Genomic DNA, 17107 nt, shown 5'->3' with positions numbered 1-17107 from the left:
GATGACTGGCCGCTTTGCATAAAACAGAGTGCTATAGGCTGCTGCGGGGCTACATGATAGCCAGCAGAGGGCACTGCACCAAATTCCATTGTTGCACTGTTAGATGTTTTCACGTTTAAGCCACCCACCTTCAACAAATATGCTCAAAATGTTACTTGTTATTTTAACCCCAAGGTACAAATTCTGTTACAAAAATATGCTTTCCGCCCACCTACCCTGGGGTCAAAATAAGGGTTATGGTTCTCTACCTCCGTGGTCGGACTTAGGCCGTGCGGTTAAAGTACCACAGGTTTCAAATAATACATCGTATTCTAAGCCCCTGTATTCAGAATTCTACGGCCGTCAAAATCCTGTCTTACACCGGCATGGCGTGGGAAGGCCCTCGTCTGGGCCAATCCTCCCTGCCGCGCGCGGCTAAAAGATCGTGGGCACACGCTGCCTGCTTTTCCCTCGCAACAGGACTTCCACACGGGGGTGGGCATCACGGCGATCGACATGAACGTGGCGACGGTCAAAGACGTCGACCGGCGCTCCTTCGAGCTCACCACGCCCTACAAGACCTTCATGTGAGTCTCGCTCACGGCCGAGCGATTAGCGCGGTTCGCCGCTTGTTTGCGGTTGGATTGTGTACGGCGCGAAAGAAGTTCTGCGTACATTCGTATGTTTGTGTTTCGGGCCCAGCAGCCGCCCTCGTTAATCCTGCGGTGTGTGTTTGCTAAAAATGTGTGCCTGTCTGCTGTTTCATGCTCACATTGCCCATTAAAAGTTCCTTGACGTTTATTCGCAAAAGATTAGGCTGCCGGCGCGAGCATCTCGGCCCTCATTCGAAAATTGCTGTTGTCGCAAATGACCCAAGTGGGTAGCAATCCAACCTCTCTGGCTTCTGTATATGCTGTGAGGAAGAGCCACTGCCTGAAACGCCTCCTCTTATCTACTTTTCCATTTCAGGCCACAATTTTCTTGACAAATGTGCTGACGTGTTTTGTTGTAATCGGGAAGGGCTACTCAGCAACATCGCCACCCCCGCAGACTGCGTCCCGTTGTGATAGCCTCGTGCGACAATAATGGTGTCACTACCAAATGTGCTTCATTTTCAGGAGGGTTCTCCTGCTGCGTTGGGTTTTATATTTTCAAAGATGTTTTCAGCCAATTACGTAAGAAGTTTTTTTTATTTTTTCCCGCACCTCCGATCAGCACGGTTGGCTACGTATGGTGCGAAAGAAGTTCAATGTACATACGCACGGGCAATTCATCGTGGTTGTTTATTACACGTGGGAGGAAACCGGCGCACCCGGAGGAAACCCATGCGTGCTAGCGGGCAACACTCTGTCCCCGAACAGGCGGAAGCAGATGGCGATTAGTCCACTTGCTGTACTGCCTGCTCCTGGAGAGCCAGGGCGTAGCACCTCGGTGCTCACAGGAAGGGAGTTTCACGACATTTGTGACATGATCCACCAACCGTCGCTGGCTCCACAGTGCTGGATTACAGGCGTTCACCACCGGGCGTAAATGAGTTGGTGTTGTCCATCTGTTTGTACCGGAGGTGGGGGAAACAATCTCTTTCTTACAGATGATTCAATACTAAACAGATAAGGCCCACTGAGCTACATAGCTCTTTTTTAGAGGCGACCTGGCCACAAATGATAGCCCAATGAAGTGGCTTATAATGTGTACATTTATAGGAACCCAATACTCTAAATGCATGTTTCTATATGTGGAGGGGATAAACCAGAGGACCCAGAAAAAAATACACACGGCCACGAATAGAGAAACACGAAAACTCACATATACAGGCGTCAGGGTCGGAATATATCAGGCGAGGGAGATAACATCTCGCCACCACAGTGACACTGAGAGCACAACACGCTTTTGCTATTCTGGACATGACCCCGATGAATCTTTTTTTGAACAAAGATCTGCCTCTGCGTAAATGCTTAGCACCGACCGCCCCCCCCCCCCTCCACCGACTAACAAAAACGTACCGCGATGGTACGGACGCAGCTTCACGGTGGATATGGAGGCGGACAAGGAGGAGTGGATGGAGGCGCTGCGCGAGAGCACCGCTGAGGCGCTGTCGACCCACGACATCGCCGACCGCATCTGGGCCCTCCCGGCAAACCGCCTCTGCGCCGACTGCGGCGCCGCCAAGCCCGCGTGGGCCTCCATCAACCTGTGCGTCGTCATCTGCAAGCTGTGCGCGGGTGAGCACGCGTGGGCAGGGGAGAGGCATTGCGATCGTGCGAGGAATCATGCAGCTGTGAGGGGCGGGGGGCAGCGGGGGGCAGCGGTAGCGGGTGATGTTTGGTTTTGTGACGTATCATGGGTTGAGTGATTCAGCCCCTCTGGCAGTTCGATGGATCATTGTGATTAAATGGACTTTCTGACCCGCCCCTTACTTGACATCCGTGAAAAATAGCTTCATAGCTCATCAGATTCCTGCAGTATAAATAAAGATTCCGATTCTGATGCAATCTAAAGGTCCAGGTGACTGCCTAATGATGGTGGAAGAGCCACCATCATTGTAACATTAAAGCTAGAACAACCTAATTAAACTGGAGGATTATTGTCACGTGATCGGAGGGGCGGTGGGGGAGGTCACAGTACTGGTTGGGACATCACTCACCACTGATGCTTTGCTTGGTCAGGAATCAAGTGGAATCGAACCCGGGTCGCAGGATTTGTAGCGCAGTGTGTGAACTAATCTACCACTACTCCTCTTTAGAACAAGGCTAAATACATTATTTAGGATGCGCAAAGAAGAAGGGCCATTGCCTGAAACGTTGCCTGTTATATATTCATTAATTATTATGGATATATTGATCTTTAATGTTAAATAAGCATTGTGTGTATTCATTACAACCCCCCGCCCGCTGTTCAAGGTGAGCAACAGTATTGGAAGTGGAGTTGCTTGACAGTGCGCCTCCCCCTCTCTCCTCCCGCAGGCCAGCACCGAGCCTTGGGGCCTAACATCTCCAAGGTGCGGAGCCTCAAAATGGACAAGAAGATCTGGACAGACGATTTAATCGAGGCAAGCGTTGATGTTTTCTAACTTGATTTTGTAATTATCTTCACCGTATTGTTCTCTATCTCATACATGGAAGCTATTGTGACTGACTTGATCGATTATGTAAATTATATGTATATTTTAGAAGGGTTATGATTTACCGCACACACAAAAAAACATATAAAAAAATATAACAAATTTGGTTAGATATTGAATTTACCTTTATCCTGCTCCAATAATTTTCTAGACTTTGTCAAATAAAAAAAACTGTTACAGACAGACGAACGGACAGAGCAAATCCATCCTCGAGTCTGAGCCAGTTTTGTAACAGACTGTATATTTAATAATAGGGTTTTTCCTCTTTTTTCTGGCAACAAAACCGAAACCTTTTTACAAGGATTCATGTCTGCATTAACCACAATACCTGCAGTCAAAATGCAAACAAAAAACATACTATGATAATATATACATTGTCCTTGAAACTGATTGGTCCACACCAAGGGACGGCTTTCTTTTGAGCCTCGACCCAATTGGTGCTCGACCAGATGACGCCAGAAGGCGTACAGCTCAAAGACAATGCCACTATCAAAGTAATGAGGGCTCGGGGTGAGCATCTACATCATTAGTCCTCCTTTGCCAGGACCAAAATGTAATAATAGGGTTTTTCCCCTTTTTTATGGCAACAAAACCGAAACCTTTTTACAAGGATTCATTTCTGCATTAACCACAATACCTGCAGTCAAAATGCAAACAAAAAACATACTATGATAATATATACATTGTCCTTGAAACTGATTGGTCCACACCAAGGGACGGCTTTTTTTTGAGCCTCGACCCAATTGGTGCTCGACCAGATGACGCCAGAAGGCGTACAGCTCAAAGACAATGCCACTATCAAAGTAATGAGGGCTCGGGGTGAGCATCTACATCATTAGACCTCCTTTGCCAGGACCAAAATGTAATAATAGGGTTTTTCCCCTTTTTTATGGCAACAAAACCGAAACCTTTTTACAAGGATTCATTTCTGCATTAACCACAATACCTGCAGTCAAAATGCAAACAAAAAACATACTATGATAATATATACATTGTCCTTGAAACTGATTGGTCCACACCAAGGGACGGCTTTCTTTTGAGCCTCGACCCAATTGGTGCTCGACCAGATGACGCCAGAAGGCGTACAGCTCAAAGACAATGCCACTATCAAAGTAATGAGGGCTCGGGGTGAGCATCTACATCATTAGTCCTCCTTTGCCAGGACCAAAATGTAATAATAGGGTTTTTCCCCTTTTTTCTGGCAACAAAACCGAAACCTTTTTACAAGGATTCATGTCTGCATTAACCACAATACCTGCAGTCAAAATGCAAACAAAAAACATACTATGATAATATATACATTGTCCTTGAAACTGATTGGTCCACACCAAGGGACGGCTTTCTTTTGAGCCTCGACCCAATTGGTGCTCGACCAGATGACGCCAGAAGGCGTACAGCTCAAAGACAATGCCACTATCAAAGTAATGAGGGCTTGGGGTGAGCATCTACATCATTAGACCTCCTTTGCCAGGACCAAAATGTAATAATAGGGTTTTTCCCCTTTTTTCTGGCAACAAAACTGAAACCTTTTTTCAAGGATTCATGTCTGCATTAACCACAATACCTGCAGTCAAAAATGCAAACAAAAAAACATACTATGATAATATATGCATTGTCCTTGAAACTGATTGGTCCACACCAAGGGGAAAAAAGGGGAAAAACCCTATTATTACATTTTGGTACTGGCAAAGGAGGTCTAATGATGGGACTGTAAATTGTTATTCCAAAGAGCTTAGTGTGCGTGCTCTGCTCGTGTGCGTGATGGACCGGACTCAGGCTTACTTACTCCTCAACACTGTGTCGACTTCGTTTGAAAAGCGCGTGAAAAAAATTGCTCCCTGCCGCTGCGCTATGCGCCGCCACAGCTCTTTGTCCAAATCGGCAACGAGCGGGTGAACGAGTTCTGGGCCGCGAACGTCCCTCCCAGCGAGGAGATCGACCCCGCCTCGATGCCCAATGAGCGCCGGGAATTCGTCGTCGCCAAGTACCGCAGCGGGAAGTACCGGCGCTACCACGAGTTCTTCGGGGACCAGGCCGAGCTCAACCGGGTGAGCGGAGCTCGCTCCACAGAGCCAAGTGGAACGTTGCCGAGATTGTGTGACGATCACCTGCTCCGCCGTCATCGTCATCGTGCGACTATTGATATATTTAACGGTGTCATTGACCTTAGACTTCCAAGAGCAGAGGGTAGTAGATTGATGAGCAGAATGACATTTTAATAAATCATTGATGATTATATGATGATAAAGAGGCGCACAGCAGAGGGCAGTGATGATGATCATCATTAAAATCATCATCATCACTGCCCTCTGCTGCTCACCATAGGGCAGTGATGATGATGCTGCCCACCAGTGATAATGATCATCATCATGATCATCATCATCATCACTGCCCTCTGCTGCTCACCATAGGGCAGTGATAATGATGCTGCCCACCAATGATAATGTTCATCATCATCATGATCATCATCATCATCATTATCACTGCCCTCTGCTGCCCACCACGCAGGCGCTGTGCTCGGCGGTGGTGACCTCGGACGTGCTGGAGAGCATGGCGCTGGTCTACTGCGGCGCCGATGTCACCGGCGCTCCGGGGTGCAGCCCGGACGATGACCCGCTCCTCCTGGCCGAGCAGGCCGGCCAGAAGCTCCAGCTGCAGATGCTGCTGCACAACCGTAATCTGGGTGCGCATGCACACAGACAAAGACAAAGATCCCCTGTATAGCCTTAACGGACTTTTGGGGCAAGTGCTGTTAGCAAGCACCTATGAAGGCTGTCACGCCACACTAGGAGGTGGGTGGCCAACACCACGCCCGGCCGGGAAACCTGTAAATCGATATATATATACTGCTGATGGTTTCATCACGGGTGTTATAATCCCGCTTAGCTGGGCACACGCCTCCTCTCAGCTACCGCCATTGTTCACTTAGTGTTTGCGCGCTGCCCCTGCCGCCCTGCAGACACGAACAAGCCGGAGCCCAGCGTTGGCAACCGCTCCATCGCGCACACCTCCGGGACCCCCTTCTGCACGGGATACCTGCACAAGGCGTCGACTTCCAGCAAGGCCGTGACGGAGCCGCGTGCCAGGGACGGTGAGGAAACCAGGCCGGTGGCCGCGAGCTGGTGTTTCGCCGCTTGTTTGGTGACTGTTTTGCGGTTCGAAACCCCCCAGGTGGACCACCCTGCTTAGTACAAGGAGTGCGCCGTCCGCTTCGCAGTGGACGTTGAAGCGCTCTTTGTGACGGTCGCGACGCGTTTCCCGTGCCGTGTTGTCGGCGTGCGCAGACTTCAGCCGCCGGCGCTGCGTTCTCGAGGCCGGGGTCCTGAGCTACTTTGACAGCGACCGCAGCGTGGCGCCCAGCGGCAAGATCGACCTTCAGACCCTGAGCTGCCTCGCGCTCACCTCCCCCGACTCGGACGTGCGGCACGGGTGAGCCGGCGACGACCCGGGCACCTCCGTTCAGGTCGCCCGTTCGCCGATTGCCCTTAAAATGTTCCGATGCAGGAGGCTCCTGAAAAAGAATACCTGAGAGAGCCGGTGATGCCCTGCAGCTAAGGTTGCGTGCTTCGTCAATGTGATCAAACTCTATATAAATTTGAGTGTTCGGTTTTGTTGCTATTACTCGTTTGGAAACTGGCCAAATTAGTCAAAGGGTTACTGAAAACATCTCGATCGAAAACCCGGCACCAACTGGATAAGCTTTCTCGACCGAGGAGCTGACGTCATACGCCATGCGCATGCCTCAACCTCCCCCCCCCCCGTGACGTCATTACACGTGACATCATCTCGACTACATTCTTGGTTCTTTCGGTAAAGTCGCGTAGAAGGGAAACAATAAAATAATACAAATATAAAACAATAAAATGTATTGTTTTAATAATTAGCACCGGTTAAATCCTTCCGAGGACAAAACGCACGGTTGGAAAGCGTTGCGGAACCTGTGTGCGCGGTGGTGTTCTCTTCCCTTCGCTGCGTCGAGCTCTGCGCGCCCCGCGGCCGGTCTGCCCTCCAGGTTTGCGTACACGATGGAGCTGTACGCGCGGCAGGGCGACTCCGAGAAGGTCTACCTCTTCGGCACGGACAGCGAGGAGATGAGCAAGGAGTGGAGCACGGCCGTCGTGCAGGTTCGTCGCCCCAGGCCGGCCGAGTGAAGTCCCCCCGGGGCCTCCCGTGGCACCGCCAGACAGACCGCCCACCCCCCAGAGATGGCCAGGTGGCCATGGTCAGAGAGGCTAACCTGGCAGCGCTCCGATCCTGGATTTGGACTTTGGTTTCAGTCGCCTGTTATTAAACCATGCTCTCAAGTGCAATGAGTTGACATCTTACTACTCCGTCCCATCCCGTCCTCTACGCCCCCAGTCTCTACCGTCCCTCTTTGTGCCTCCCTCGCCCTGTGGCCAGTCTCGCTCTCTCGTTCCATTTCCCATTTTCGCTCCCCTGCACTGGAACCAACTCCCACTGCAGCACACAGTGCAATCATCTTCACTATCACAACATGCTTTCATTCCTCCCTTAAAACAACCACTATCTCTCCTGCCGTGCCCATCCTGCTACTGATACTCTCTGCCCTCCCAGCTACGACCAGGCCTACCCCAACCCCCCGTCACTACTCCTACGCCAACCCCACCTTAACCACTCCCACCTGTCCTCTTTACTGTCACCATAGCTACACCACCACCACCTTTAATACCCCCTTGTGTTTTATCCCAACCACTGTCATCTTATAAGGCAACCATTGCTGAACTTCCCCACAAGGTGGAACTCTTTGTATCGACCCCCGTAGGGTGGGATGACGGGCTGAGTCAACCTCCAAGCAGGATGTGAACTCGCAAAACCTCACTGTCTACCGCTGAGCTGCCTGGCCAGTCGGCTGGCCGATCCCTCTGTTGTCATGTCGCCCCTGGACATTTATGCACAACCGGAATGGTGGCTAGGAGATGTTTACTACCTCACCTGGTATGCAGGAGGTCGTGGGTTCGATCCCGACCCTGATGCCTGCTGTAAATTTAGAGTTTGCATGTTCTTCCTATGGTCGTGTGGATTTTTCTCAGGGCACTACGGTTTTACCCTCCACACAGAATCAACGTGCGTTGGGAGTATTTGGTCGCTTTAAATTTCCACACTTCGTTGAGAGCTATCATTTGTGGCCAGGATGCTTCTGAAAAAAATAGCTTACACAGCTCGGTCGGGCCTTACCTGGTAAAATATCAAATAAAAATAATAGTTGGTTAAATATATACGCACGCACACACGCACGCACGCACGATGTGGCGTCGTCAACACGGGAGAGTCGCCGTGCGTGTCGCGAGCAGGCGTTCGTTTCGGCGGCGGAGCTGGGCGCCGGCGGGCTCATGTCGCTGGGCTTGGAGCGCGTGGGCCGCGCCAGCCTGCGGGATGGCTGCGCTCGCGAGGCTCGGCAGGGCTGGCTCGCGCTCGCCGGCCCCTGCCTGCACTTCCGCGCCGAGCCCACGCTCGGCGACGCGAGGGCGACGGCGCTGGCGCCGCTGCGGCCGTCGCCCATCGAGACGCTGCAGTTGAACAAGCTCCAGGAGCTGGGTGAGCGCTCACTGCCCCGGCCCTGCAAAACGGTTCATCACCAACCACCGTCGCCATCGCCGCCATTATCGCCACCATCATCAGCAGCGCCATCACCGCCATCATCGCTGTCATCGTCGTCATCATCACCACCATCGTCATCTCCATAATCATTGATCGATTGATCACACGGAGCATGTTAAAAAAACATCTAACTAGTAAGAATGGTTTCTCGCAATGAAGTTACGTTTGTAATGTCGTCTCCAATTCCATCCCGAGGGCCCCATCCAAGATGCCTCGTAATGGATATCATCATCTTGGGGCGTGATCGTGCAAAAGCCATCGTGTGCATTAGAGGCAACGGTCGGTGGGTTACGTAGATTCGTAAGATGGTACTGCCACAAGTGGATCTGGGAACCCATCTATGCAGACATTTGAGTGTTATCTCATACACAATCAAAACACTCATTATGGGAATTGGACCAAATATTCCAAATTAGGACCCTTTCTGGAAAAGGGTGTTGGGGCTTGCTGAAATAAATAATTAAAATTGTATTATGTGTTGCTCCCTTAACTATATATATAAAAAAACATTTGTGCTTTGTGCGTATGTTTAATAATATACATTTTGAACCCCTTTGTCTTCCCGCCACCACCAGGCTTAGCCAACCCCGCGGAACGCAACGGCCAAAAGGAGGTTTTACTTCTGCGGGAAAAAAGACGGTAGGGCGCTGTGCTGTTGATGCCAGCCTGCTTCACAACCCACAGATAAACAGTAGCTCTGACACGTTTGGTATTGACACCGACACGGGGTGTCAACGATGAAGCGTCGCGAAGCAGACACGTCTCCTCGTATCTCACCACCGCCATCGCCGTCGTCATCCTCAGCCGCGGTCGCCCCGTTGCTGGGTCAAGGCCGCTCCACGTGGGGTTTCTCCATGCACCCCCTGTTTCCTCCCACAACCCATGAATTGGAATTTGGTTTAACATCCCAATGCCGAGGTAAAGGCGCAGCCCTGCAATTGCTGGTTCACGCCACTGCTGGCGGAAGGGCCTCCGCTAGACGGAGCTCTTCTACGCTGGTCTACGCGTCTTGGAAGAGTTGAGGTTACCCACAGTTTACCCCACCACACCCGACCTCGCCAGTGGGTTGTGCACATTTTGTACTGCTGGGTGGACAGAGGCGGGAGCGATTTACGAAACTTGCACCGTTGGTTTCAACTGCCGCACCGGGAGATTGAGCGACACCCGCCGCCTCGAGGACCGCGGGTCCCGCGTGCTGACGGTTACGCCGCGGCAGCCATCATCCCTCGTCGCACGGACCACAACCCCCCGCCCGCTTTGTGCACGTGCGTGCGTGCGCGTAACCGCGCTTTTTCCCGCTCGCGTGCAGGACGCTGTACCTGCAGTGCAGCGGCCGTGCCGACTTCGCGGGGTGGCACGCGGCCGTGCGGAGGGGGGCGGCGGGCCGCGGGGGGGCGCTCGCCACGCAGCAGCTCACGGACGCCGACGTCCCCGTCACGGTCGACACCTGCATCGCCTTCATCACGCAGCACGGTGAGCGCCCGGGGGAGGCCCCGCGCCGAGCCGGGGCCGGGCACAGCTGGGCAGGGGGAGGGCGCCGACTCGCTTTTCCACCACGGAGGCCGCCCGAGTGCCGACGTGGTAAACATCGCCACAAAGGCGGCCGGGCGCGGTGCCACCCACCCACCCCCTCCGTGTGCCGTGCCGTCACTTCGTAGGCGCTGCTCGCTTACAGCGCTTGCCCCAAAGACTCTGTCGCGGCTGCTCAGGCGGCGGATTTTTGTCTCCGCGCGTGCCCGTCGAGCGTCCCTTAAAACCTGACCGCGCGCGACTGCGCGCCTCCGCTCGCGCTCTAGGCCTGGCGTGGGAGGGCGTGTACCGCAAGGCGGGCGTGGGCTCTCGCGTGTCGGCGCTGCTGGCGGCGTTCCGCGAGGACGCGCGGAGCGTCCAGCCGCGCGCCGGCGAGACGCAGCTGGACGACGTCGCGACGGTGCTGAGGCGCTTCCTGCGCGAGAGCGACGACGCCGTGGTGCCGTGCGCGGCGCGCTCGCGATGGGTGGACGCCGCCGGTACCCGCCTTGCCGTGATGCTCCACAAGCAGCTTCGTCTCTTTACAAGTCGGGCTACTAACCCTGCACTAACCCTACCCCCTAACCCTGCACTAACCCTACACCCTGCACTAACCCTACCCCCTAACCCTGCACTAACCCTACCCCCTAACCCTGCACTAACACTACCCCCTAACCCTGCACTAACCCTACCCCCTAACCCTGCACTAACCCTACCCCCTAACCCTGCACTAACCCTACCCCCTAACCCTGCACTAACACTACCCCCTAACCCTGCACTAACCCTACCCCCTAACCCTGCACTAACCCTACACCCTGCACTAACCCTACCCCCTAACACTGCACTAACCCTACCCCCTAACCCTGCACTAACCCTACCCCCTAACCCTGCACTAACCCTACCCCCTAACCCTGCACTAACACTACCCCCTAACCCTGCACTAACCCTACCCCCTAACCCTGCACTAACCCTACCCCCTAACCCTGCACTAACAATACCCCCTAATCCTGCACTAACCCTACCCCCTAACCCTGCACTAACACAACCACCTAAACCTGCACTAACACTACCCCCTAATCCTGCACTAACACTACCCCCTAAACCTGCACTAACACTACCCCCTAATCCTGCACTAACACTGCCTCCGAACACTGCACTAACCCTACCCCCTAACCCTGAACTAACACTACCCCATAACCCTGCACTAACACTACCCCCTAACCCTGCACTAACCCTACCATCTAAACCTGAACTAACACCGCCCCCTAACACTGCACTAACACTACACCCTAACCCTGAACTAACACCGCCCCCTAACACTTTCCCTATCCCCTAACACTGGACTCGCCCCACCGCTACCCCCTAACACCACGCTAACCCTCATGTTAACTACTAACGTCACATTGACCCTTCCCTCGAACACGACGCTCACATTAGTGTCGGGTCGCGCTGAGCAGAGATGCATCACCAAGCATGTCAAGCAAAAAAAAATGTGTTTGTCGGAAATGAGGACATTTAACTGTAAATTTAATTGGACATTTAATTCGGTCAGCGATGCGTTCTCGTCGACCTTTTTTGGGCCGTAAGTTTTGCTGGGAAAGTTCTCCTGCCCTGGGAAGCGTTTCTGCAAAGGCCCACCTCACCCGCGTGACAACCCGACCACCGATTATAACGGGGGCAACGCCACTGTTTAACCACATGGAGTTCTCCTTCATCTTACCTCAACTTGGGGAATAGATCAGGACAACTTCGGTGCACTTGAGTCGCCTTTGTATTCAATTTCCACCCCCCTCCCCTGTAATTGAAAGCAAAAGCTGGGGGATGCTTCTGATATTTTGCTAGGTGTGTGCGTGTGTGTGCCTTTGTAAACACGTTGTGTAAACGTTGTTTCAACGTTATAAACGTAATTGAGAACACAGTAATGATTAACGGCACAAACCGTTTCAACATAGCTTTAAGAGTTCTTCTGCTCGTGCGTTTGGCAATACGTTCAGCAGTCGAATGCCAATGTCGAGGTCTGATAGCCACGAGAGGGCTTCAGGAGAGAGTTCGTGGAGTTTTGCTATTCCTGCGTTGAAGGAGCACAGATGACAGTGGTTTACTACGATACGGTCCGTAGTTTGGTTTGCATGGCCACAGTCACGCTCTTGTGGCTTGTCATTAATTTTCCACAATTGAAGGCGTTCGTGTGCACATCGTAATTGGCATGTTCTGTTCACGTGACAAACCTTGCTAATTGGCCGTGTCGGGTGGTGGCAGTTTTTAACGACACATTTATATTTACGCAATCTAACCCAAGGACCTCAACTACGCACATTGTAATTATTTGCGCTGGCTCGGGACGACCCTGACAATGTCTGTTCGCTCCCCCAGGGCATACAGACCTTCAGACCAGAGTCGCCAAGTACGGCTCGCTGCTGCAGGACTTGCCGAGCGTCAACCGTGCCACCCTCACTGCCCTCGTGGAACATCTGCACAGGTGGGTGGGGCCGCCGCCAGTGCGTTTCACCATCGTCGTCGTCGTCGTCGTCATTTTCATCGGTTACCCCCAGCACCATTGCGCAATGTCACGGGGGCGATTGCGCAGTTGCAGTCATCGTGATTGCCAGAACCACGTGGTCACATGCCCCCGTTGATTTTGGTGTCAACGTCAGCATTGCCATTGCCATAATCAGACAGCCCTGGTGACGCCGGGACACAAAGGTTGGTGGACAAAACACAACTGAGTGAAAATCTAAGACTTGTGATGCTGCAACTTGGCCAGGAGACGGCAGGACACAATGTGGGTTCATGAACCGATCTGTGCGAACCTTTGTCCACTTGCGTGCATGGGTTTTCTCCTTTTAAACTGGTTACCTCCGACAAGCGGAACACTCCTCAAAAATAATGATTAAATACAAAATAATCGCATTTGTCATTAAGAATGAATTATTACGGAAAATTTATCGGCTGATGTTTCCGGCAATGGTCCGTAATTTGAGAAGTGAAAATATGAAATGAATTTTGCCATGATGCCCACTTCTGACCACCACGTCGCCACCTGCTGTAACAACCAGCTGTGCACAGTGGTCACCCGTTGACGCGCGATCCAGACTCAACTCTGCTTAGCGGCCGGGATCTAACGAAATCCGGGCGGGTGCATTCCGGCTGATTTAATCATTGGCATTTAGACGGGGATATTTCAAATGCTCGTAATTGGTAACAATCTGGATTTTAACGCAGCATCTAAAATTAAGTCTCCTACTGTACCACGGCGCTTTCAATACCGATGTGCGTGTGTGTGACGTTGACGCCACGTGGCCTCACAGCGTGCAGCTCTACTCCGTGATAAACCACATGACGGCGCAGAACCTGGCCATCGTGTTCGCTCCGTCCATCTTCCACTCGGAAGGTGACAGTTCGAGCGAGGCGGCGCTGCTCGAGGAGCTCATCACGAACTACGCGGCCGTCTTCGAGGTGCCCGCTCCCTCGCCCGCTCGCTCGCTCGCCCACCCTCTCACTCGCTCATCCACCCGCGCGCTCACCCACCCTCTCCCTCACTCACCCCCTCACTAGGATTTTTCGATGGGTCCTCCGTTTTTTCCCTCATTCTAAAAACATCCGTTTAGAGTATTTGACTGCTATGAATTTCCACGTATCATTTGTGGCGAGGTCGCTTCTGAAAAGTGCAATATAGCTCAGTGGGCCTTACCTGGTAAAATAAAAAATAGGTTAAAGTTTAGTTTTTAGTTTCACGCTTGATCACACTCCTGAACGTGTTGTTCTCCGCTGTCATCTTCGACTGAACAGGTGTCGCAGGAACAGCTGATGCAGAGGAAGAAGGAGACAGACTACATTGTCCACAAATTCAGCGGCACGGCCTTCAAGCAGGTGCGAACCCACCCCTGTGCACCCAAGCGGGCCCCAGCAGTGGTGAAAGCGGCCACAGGAATCCGCTGCTTCCATCGTACGGTGGGGTAGTTGACCAGAAATATTTAGAAGACTGTCTTAAAAGGAAATACATATGATAGGCGATGTTTCTTAATAGCTCATGAAGAAGCGCCATTGCTAGGTATTTCGCCTATAATATATTTTTCTCGTTTCAAGGCCACAATGTCATGGACGAAAGTGTGAAGCTTTTATGTATTTTTTGCTTGTGCACCACTGCCAATGCAGTGGCACCGGACAAGTGCTTTTGCAATGCTTAGATGTTCACGTCGAGGTTTGTGAGGAAGTGGACAGCTTCGCGAGTAGCCTGGTGAACATCTGAAACACTGCCGGTAGAACAATCGAAGTGGGCCAGTGGCGTTTCCTGCCTGTACGCACGCGGTCCACGGTTTGAGGACGCTGACCGCATTTGCCCCCGCGGGTTGTTATCGATGTCCGTCGGTGTAAGAGGTTGCCGCGTCTGCCGTGCGGTGTTCTGACGCTGTCCGAGGCATACCGCGGCTGTCTGCGGGGTAAACTGAAACTGGGAGGTTCACACCCCACGGCAGTGATGGTGCGTCACTGTCCCCACCACCCTCCCCCGACACCGCCGTAAAACGTGATCGTCGACCCTCGACCCTGAAACGCTATCCCAGGAATTTGGTTGTGGCCACGATAACGTTTTGCCCAGATTGTTCGTGTGATCTCACGTGTAGGTTTGGCATGTTTTTTTGTTGTTGCTCGGGGCTAATGTTTTGTCGCCGCATCGATGGCACAGAGGTTTCACGCACTGCGCTATGTACCCGGTGGCCCGAGTCTGATTTCAGAGTGGTAACTAACGTCAGCGGTGAACTGTATCTCAACCGGTTCCAGGGTACTCCCCTTCACCAGCTCACACTGGCCTTGCATAGCGAAGTATCGTCAAAAATGTTCACGTCTGACACGGCTTGAGGTTTCACGCACGGCGCTATGTACCCGGTGGCTCGAGTCTGATTTCAGAGTGGTAACTAACGTCAGCGGTGAACTGTATCTCAACCGGTTCCTGGGTACTCCCCTTCACCAGCTCACACTGGCCTTGCATAGCGAAGTATCGTCAAAAATGTTCACGTCTGACACGGCTTGAGAAGGCCTTCGTACAGAAGTAGACTGGCAAGGGGCTGTAAATTATTATTAACTATGTGAAATGTTCTGCTAAGGTCATTATCAACAGAAACCCGAGACGCGGGAGCGCTAGCTTTCGACAGTACTGTTCCTCAGGGAGATGGAGGTTTGATTAATTTCTCTTTTCTATGTTCGTGTTGCAGCAGGCTCCGGCAGGTGACATGATCATTGAGGTTTACTTCCAGAAGAAGGACACTGACTGCAACCTCGGTTTGAAGGTGAGATACCAAGCAGCTGGGGGGGAGCGATAAACAGCGCGAGATCCGCATCCGTGTTTTCAACCGAGGTCAAATGAAATGGGAAAATAAGATCCGGGAGTTACGTCGTGGATTAAAAAGCGACAACGGTTAAAATATTTTTAAGAAGCTACTCAGTACAAAAAGGTTGATGGATACGCATGTTGGTGGCCGACGATATGAATACCGGTGACGAAACTTGGATGTTGTAAAAAAAAATGCTTTTATTTTTTTCAAAATTTTATCTGAATTTTAATTGTGGGGGCTCCTGTCATGAGATGAGAAGTCTACTTGGATCACGTGGAGCACTGCATCCCCGTGGTTTAGTGGATCGCGTGCTGCAGCACATTACTTAGAACAACTGAAATGTCTTCCAAGTAATTCAAGATATCCCGCTGTTAGCGATGTGTTCCTAAATTGTTGATTCATCCAATTAACTGAGAATCAAGGCTAGATGCTGAATTTTGGACGATATGAAATATTTTTTGTTTCGAATTGATTCACAAGTACGAGGTCCCAGGAAGTGGTATTGCTCTCATCGCATCATTGCTTTGCTTTCCCCTCAAAAAGTGACATCACGTGACATTGGGTGATGCCACTATTGTTAGCACGATGGCAATTTTAATTACTGTACTTTGCAAGTGATCAAAAAAATAAGAAAAAGACGCCAAAAATGGTTCTTAAAAATCGCAAAAGTTTTTTTTTTATATCCGAAACTCATCCCTACGCACTACATCTGCCAGCCAGCTCTACGAGAGGGGCCATGCCGAACACTGAACCCAGTGCCGCCTTTGTGCAGGTGTCGGCGTTCATGACGGCGGAGGAGCTGACGTGCGAGGTCCTGGAACGCCGGGGCATCTCCCCCGAGCAGGGGCCCTGGGATGTGTTCGAGGTGGTCAGCAACGGAGAGCTGGGTACCGCTCGCACGCACGCACGCACCGTTGGGTGACCATCGCATCACCGCCACACAGCATTCCACAAATACTCATATAGTGGTGGATCCCATCGAACAAAGAATGTCGCCGCATCGCGCGCTTCCAGACGTGCTTCTGCGCCCGTCTGGAACGCTCCTCCTTCCGATATTAGGAAGCCACTGGAGTCATGCACTTATAAATCTAGATTGAAAACTAATTTTTATTAGAACTGCTTTTTCGTCTTTAGTTTGTTGTCCTTCCCTCGCACCTCCAATTAGCATGGTTGGCTGCGTACGGTGCGAAAGAAGTTCAACATATGTACGTACATAATCCCCTCATCGAGACTCAAAAAATAGTTAGTGATATTTGCCAGAGAAAATACATGAAACAGGTTGTTGGTTTGGTGTTTTTTTTTTATGTCAGGCCCGATCTAAAAATCTTGTGTTTGCGTGCGTGCGGTGGGTCCTCGTGTGTGGTCACCACTCGGCAGAGCGTCCTCTGCACTACCGGGAAAAGGTTCTGGACTTGGTGCTGCAGTGGTGCAACAGCCCGGACTTCCAGACCAACTACCTGCTCGTCAGGCCGCATCCTGCGCGCGTGCATATGCAGCGGCACCTGGGTGAGAACGCCACACCGCATGACACCAGCACACGGCGTCACCG

The 17107-nt window shown here is 51.9% G+C and overlaps 1 protein-coding gene across 7 annotated transcripts in view; it reads left to right on the top strand.

Annotated features, from left to right (window-relative positions):
• The window catches only part of LOC116943605 (arf-GAP with Rho-GAP domain, ANK repeat and PH domain-containing protein 1-like), a 113445-nt gene that overhangs the window by 90500 nt on the left and 5838 nt on the right, over positions 1-17107 (top strand). For 5 of the 7 annotated variants that reach the window (XM_032956601.2, XM_076067823.1, XM_076067826.1 and 2 more), the window contains 18 exons: positions 460-566; positions 2002-2201; positions 2943-3028; positions 4966-5148; positions 5609-5783; positions 6060-6191; positions 6385-6529; positions 7113-7224; positions 8413-8656; positions 9295-9358; positions 10029-10192; positions 10516-10776; positions 12602-12707; positions 13537-13684; positions 14018-14098; positions 15439-15513; positions 16331-16445; positions 16936-17064. In XM_032956601.2, coding sequence (XP_032812492.2) covers positions 460-566; positions 2002-2201; positions 2943-3028; positions 4966-5148; positions 5609-5783; positions 6060-6191; positions 6385-6529; positions 7113-7224; positions 8413-8656; positions 9295-9358; positions 10029-10192; positions 10516-10776; positions 12602-12707; positions 13537-13684; positions 14018-14098; positions 15439-15513; positions 16331-16445; positions 16936-17064 — 2527 coding nt within the window. The remainder of the gene's footprint in view (positions 1-459; positions 567-2001; positions 2202-2942; positions 3029-4965; positions 5149-5608; positions 5784-6059; positions 6192-6384; positions 6530-7112; positions 7225-8412; positions 8657-9294; positions 9359-10028; positions 10193-10515; positions 10777-12601; positions 12708-13536; positions 13685-14017; positions 14099-15438; positions 15514-16330; positions 16446-16935; positions 17065-17107) is intronic. The other 2 variants (XM_076067825.1, XM_076067824.1) reach the window with 2 other exon arrangements.

Source organism: Petromyzon marinus, chromosome 18 (assembly GCF_048934315.1).
Source record: "Petromyzon marinus isolate PM22_M1 ecotype Great Lakes invasive population chromosome 18, UKy_Petmar_22M1.pri1.0, whole genome shotgun sequence".
Classification (NCBI taxonomy): Eukaryota; Metazoa; Chordata; class Hyperoartia; order Petromyzontiformes; family Petromyzontidae; genus Petromyzon; species Petromyzon marinus.
This window is presented reverse-complemented; position numbering and strand designations above follow the sequence as displayed.